Source organism: Corylus avellana, chromosome ca9 (assembly GCF_901000735.1).
Source record: "Corylus avellana chromosome ca9, CavTom2PMs-1.0".
NCBI lineage: Eukaryota > Viridiplantae > Streptophyta > Magnoliopsida > Fagales > Betulaceae > Corylus > Corylus avellana.
Window position 1 is genome coordinate 13,846,595 of NC_081549.1, and position 5,785 is coordinate 13,852,379.

The 5,785-nt window shown below is 39.0% G+C and overlaps 1 protein-coding gene across 3 annotated transcripts; it reads right to left on the reverse strand.

The window, feature by feature from the left end:
- Positions 1-868: 868 nt before the first annotated feature.
- On the reverse strand, positions 869-4,911 carry LOC132161946 (putative disease resistance protein RGA3). 3 transcript variants are annotated; one of them, XM_059572173.1, is made up of 2 exons: positions 4,836-4,911; positions 869-4,478 (listed from the first exon to the last, which is right to left on the reverse strand). In XM_059572173.1, the coding sequence occupies exon 2, from the start codon at positions 4,276-4,278 to the stop codon at positions 1,390-1,392; it is 2,889 nt and encodes a 962-aa protein (XP_059428156.1). In that variant the 5' UTR covers positions 4,279-4,478; positions 4,836-4,911; the 3' UTR covers positions 869-1,389. The 3 variants fall into 3 exon arrangements, with proteins under 3 accessions (XP_059428156.1, XP_059428154.1, XP_059428155.1); XM_059572171.1 differs by lacking the exon at positions 4,836-4,911 and having other exon boundaries at positions 869-1,215; positions 1,351-4,584; XM_059572172.1 differs by lacking the exon at positions 4,836-4,911 and having other exon boundaries at positions 869-1,248; positions 1,351-4,584.
- Between the last annotated feature and the right edge of the window lie 874 nt (positions 4,912-5,785).

Below are 5,785 nucleotides of genomic sequence, written 5' to 3' on the forward strand. Positions count from 1 at the left end.
TTATCTGTATCCATAAGTAGCCTTTTCCCACTTTTTCTCATTAGGAAGTACACGTACATGCCTACGATTTAGTAGGAAAAAATTGCTGTCTTGTTGATGACTTATTGAAAAATGGCTTTCTGTGACTTTCATGCAATTGACTATTGTGATTCAGAACTTGCAAAGAACCTCCTTGTTGACATCTGATGAAAGATATATTAAGGCTATTAGTTTACAAGCACACACTTCAAGATTTCTCTGATCTTTATCCTTCTTTGGTTACATGGATACCAGTAGAAAACTCAATTTTTTTTTTTTTTTTTTTTTTTGAATAAAAGCTCATATTAAATTCTCAGTATCAGTTGAGTTACAACCCCAAGAGTAGCGGTTGGATGTTAGATCTGTGGTCACAAGTCCTTTGCTTGTCAATGATTTTGTACAGTTTAGGGCATCTTACAGCTTAACATTTTCTTGACATTTTTTAATGGTGTTTATTTCCATAAAATAGGATGTTTTCAGATCACTTCAATATAGGAGTATAACAAGACACAAAACCATTTCTGATTGAAGAACCTGATATATGTAGATTTATGTACCAGTTCTTATGGGCTTTGTTGGCTTTCATGCAGGCAAATTTTGTCTGGGTATCTGGTATAAGTAATGTTAGAAATGGCTTGGGTACTATTCATCAGAAAAAAAAAAAAAAAGGCTTGGAGGCTTTTGGATTTGACATGAGTTTCATCCATTGCCTGCTTTAAAATCAACACATTATGAATAACTGATCTGATGGTACAATAATACACCAACATATCAATTAAAAGTCACTATTTCGAAGATCAAGATAAATCATCATGATTACACAAATACCATTGTTGGATTTCATTTCAGGTTAATTAAAATTTGATCTTTGCACTTTTAAATTGAACAATTTAAACACTTTTAAATTAAAATTTGGTAAGACAAAGGTTGAAGAAGAACTGGCTGTTGCAATGGTGAAAAGGATCTAATGAAAAAAGGTTTCTACCCAACAGGCTCTCATACCAAGTTAAACAATTAGAAAGAAATCAAATAACATAACATTTGAATTTAAAATACAATAGATAAAATATACGCATGGACATACAACAGATGAACAGGAACCACCATGTTCAGATTCTTAAGGAGAATCCTCTCTGTTCCTATCACCTCTTCTTTATCTTCAGGCAGAGCATTTGGATCTCTTGAGCTTCTTCCATGCTGTCATCAGTTGAAGTGGAAAGTATATGATGGCTGACAAGTTTGAGGTCAAATATTTGCAAATAAAGGGCACCCCAGTTGAATGTTTAAAGTCAATTTAGCTTTATAATTGGAAATAAGACAAGAGAAAGGCACCTGAAGTGCAGTATGCAACACTCAGAGGCTTCAATGGGTTCAGATTCCTTGACCCAATGCTTGTCCTTGCACATAGCTATCATCAATTTTGATATTGGGGATGTGAGAAATCTTGTCCCAATTCTCTCCTGCCCTCTCTATGACATGTTGCTTCAGAAGTGGGCAGCTATTGATGACCAATTCTTGCGGCTGTGTTCTCTGCAGGTAGTGTGGCAGTGCCATCAGCTTTGGACAGTTAGTGATATGCAAGTAACGGAGGCATGGGGTGATTCTAAAATTATTGTCAATGTCTTCTTTTCCTGTTTTTGCGCTCATTCCATCCCACGTTTCCCACATTTCCATGCCACAAAAACTAAGGTCTTTCAAATGTGGGAATAAAGTAACTGGCGATGATGACTCTAAGCTTCCATTCTCAGTCTCCAAACCCAAAAATTCAACACCCACCATTTCAACCTTATTCATGTAAAACAAACCAAGTGATTCAAGGGCCTGCAATCTCCCCAAAGGTGGTAAAAATTTGCAGTTTCCACAGTTCTCAAGAACAAGCCTTCTCAGTTTACTTAACAACATCATCCAGCTGGGAATTATGGTGGTGCCATTATGGCGAGAGATTGTTATATGTTCTATCTCTGAATGTGGCTGCAAGGCTTCAAGCACAGCTTCATCCAGTCGCCTCTCTGCATGCCTACCAGTGAACTGAAGTTCCAAGACCTGCAGCCGTTTCTTCATCTTCAGCTGCGCTTTCTCGGCTTCCTTAACATCTGCAACGTTTCCCAACCCTTCAATCCGAAGCTTCCGTCGAAGAAAGTTCAAGTTTCTCAGGTCTTCTATCTTACATGCTTTTTCATCAACACCACCACCACCACTCACAAGGAACCTGCTTAATGTTCGAAGCGAATCCAATCTCCCAATTCCTTTCGGCAGCACACGCATACTCAAAGTCCCACCAATCTCAAGATGTCTCAAGTTAACTAGTTTTCCAACACCTTGTGGCAATCTTTGAAGGCATTGGCACCCTGTAAGGTTCAATGTTTGCAGATTCAGCAGATTACCAATCTTTTCAGGCAATTCCTTCAACTTGGTATTACTTAAGTTGAGGTATCTTAGATGTAGCAATCTCCCCAATTCTTCCGGAACATCTTCGATCAAGCTGTTCCTCATATTCAACGATCTGAGACATGTCAAACGCCGGCATAGATCAGGAAATGCAGAAGCAATTCCTTTGTTGTCATCGTGTCGAATGAAGAGGGTGCGCAGCTTTTCTGCATTGCAAATAGTAGAGGTTGGAAATGGAGCAGGTGCTGCAATCACTACTGTTGAATGGCGAGTTTTTTTAGAATCAGGATTATCCGACCTCTTCTCTTCAAGAAGATCACTAACCTCCTCGACCCTGCATTCATTTTTTGTAAGAAACTGAGCAAAATCATGCACTATGTCATGCATTTTGCATCGTTTTATGCTGCCATCAACCTGATCTCTCTCAAAATCTTGGAAGAAACAGCGAGTTGCCAAGTTTTCAAAATACTCCCTGCCTGTTAATTCCATCTCAGCACCTGCCCTTGAGCTTAGAAAACCCTGCGCCATCCATAACTTAATCAACTCGTTTTTCACAATCTTGTAGTCTTTTGGAAAGAAAGCGCAGTACGAGAAGCATCTCCTGACTGGGGAAGGGAGATCATAATAGCTCAACAATAAAGGAGGAAAAAGACCCTTTTCAGCCTCTTCAAGATTCCATATCTCACTCTCCAAAATATCCTGCCACTCTTCTCTACTCTTCTTAAAACGCATGAGACTGCCTAGAGTCTTTGCAGCAAGAGGCAAGCCATTGCACTTGTGTGCTATTTCTCTACCAACATCTTCCACCTTCTCACACTCCTCTGCTTCCCTTCCAGAAAATGCTATTCGACTGAATAGCAGCCAGCAGTCATCCTCAGACAACTTCCCCAAAGGGAGGATGCAGCTGCTCTCCATCATTCTCGCAACTCCCCCATTGCGTGTGGTCACCACAATTCTGCTTCCTGGGACTCCAAACTTGAGAGTGTCCCTCAAAGACTCCCACTTTTGGTAATCCTCTGTCCAGACATCATCCAGGACAAGAAGAAACTTCTTCCCGACAACCAAATCACGCACCCGTTGTAGCAGTGTTTCCAATTCTATGATGTTGGGTGCATTTTTTTCAATGTTTTCGATGATTGCTTTGACAATTCTAATCTCATCAAAAGGGTCGGAAACACAGATCCAGACTCTTATATCAAAACAAGCCTTCACCTGTTCATCATTGAAGGCTAGCTGGGCAAGAGTTGTTTTTCCAATTCCTCCCATGCCTTTTATGCAGATCACATGGAAGCTTCTTTTTACTTGACTAGTACTCATCGTGATCTCATTCATTAGATACCCCACTAGTTTATCTTTATCTTCCTCTCGACCACATATTTCAGACACATCAACAACAGAGGTTGTTTTTGGTCGGTCAGGTTCCTCAATGGAGCTACTAATATTAAACATGAACAAGTCTTTCTCTCTCGCAATCACATCTAGTCTTCCACTGAGCTTTTTAATCTTAAGGGCAATTTCTCTGCGCAAAAAAACTCCTTGAACATTAAAGCAAGAACATACCTTGCTGAGAAGTGAGACATCCTCATCAAATTCAGCATTTCTTGCCTTTTGGATTGCGGTGCTCCATTCATCTATCACATCATCCATGTCGTAGGATATGTCTTTGAGCTTATCCACCCAATCTTCCACAGTTTGCTCCTGCAATTGTCTTTTCTCCGCATCGCTGAGCACAGCTTCGATACTTCTCAGAATGCTGGTGAGCTTTATGACTTCCTTCTTGGCACTCGTGACAAGTCTCACCTCTTCTTGCAGATCTCGGTCAACGTTAACTGCCAGCTGCTGCAGGATCACGGGAACCAGTGTGGAAGCCATGTTTGGAAGAGGGTTAAAGATTTTTACAGGAGATGAAGTAGTGAAAAAGGGATGGGATGTTCTTGCTGGTAGCCTGCCCTTTGCTACCTCTCCACAAGTACGTAAGCAACTGCATCAGCCATATTTGGAGGTTGAAAATAATTGACGAAAAGGAAACAATGTTGAAAGTCAAGATCAGTTGACCTGGCCGCCTTGGGGAGCTGTAAACAATTGCTGAGGCTTAAGGATTTCCAGCAAGAAATTACGACGTATTGATTGTTTGTTTGTAATCAACAGTCACGCGCTTGTGCCATGCATCTCATGAAAATGTTGAGTGTGTGTGTGGTGCGGGTGGCGGCGTCTCATCAACCACAAAAACTCTCTACAAATGACAGATCATTTCTTAAGCCACTTGCAAGGAGATTTCGGGTGATTTGACATCCTTCATTAGCTGTTGTGGGAAGTCATCTACTACCCTCAATTAAGTTTTGAGGTGGTTCGACCATCTTCAAAACAATTGATGGGATAGTTCGCTATTTTCGAAGTAAATATCAATTGCTTTGAATGTGGTCAATTACCTTAAAAATCTTGTGTTTAGAGGTGGCAGAGAGCGCTTGATCGCTCGAGCGGTGGTCCGCTGAGAAGAACACAAAATCCTATGCTCGAGTCGTGCTCGATGTAGGGCTCGAGTGGATCCATCGGTTATAGACCAATTTTGACGATTTTCTAACTTAGGCGACAAATAATTCAATTTATTTTGATTCCTTCTTTGATTTTAGTTTATTTTTGGCATCAGACTTTCCATATTTCCCATAGGTTTTCAACTCTTGGATTTTCCATCTTTAGATTATTCCTAGCATTATTAGTTAGGCTTTCCATATTTAAGAAACTATCAATCTTTTTTGATTAATTTTAACGTTAGTTTCTTTCCTTTTGAAGCATGTTTATTGTACGGAAGAGGAAAGTATAAAATGAGTTGATTTTTTTTTTTTTTTGACATGTCCACATAAGAGAAGGGGGAGGGGGGTTTCAAATTAGTGACCTCCGTTTTATGAGATGTGGTTCACAGCCAATTCAGCTATCCTTTATGGACGAATTGAAAATTAATAAAAAGAAAAAGTTTGCATACACCCTCAAACTATCATGTGGACTTTTAATAAAGTTAAGTAAATTTCATTATTTCGTTACAATCTTAAAAGAATACTAAAAGAAAAGAGAGTAGAAGAGGAAGATCACAAGTATCCCTTAACATTTAAGAAGCATATTTTTTTTTAATAGCATGTGACGCACATGCTTTTTTAATAAAATTTCTTTCAACTTTATTTCTATTATTAAAAAAATATGTGATTTTCACATGTTTAAATAACACATATCATTTTATAGATGAATAAAGCTATACATACTTGGGGGCGGATCTGCATGAATGGTTTGGGGGCGAATGTTTTCCCAAAAATTTTAAAATCTTTCCTAAAATATACATTTTTTTTATAATTTTTTATCTCAAAACAATATTTATGAACCTCTTTCT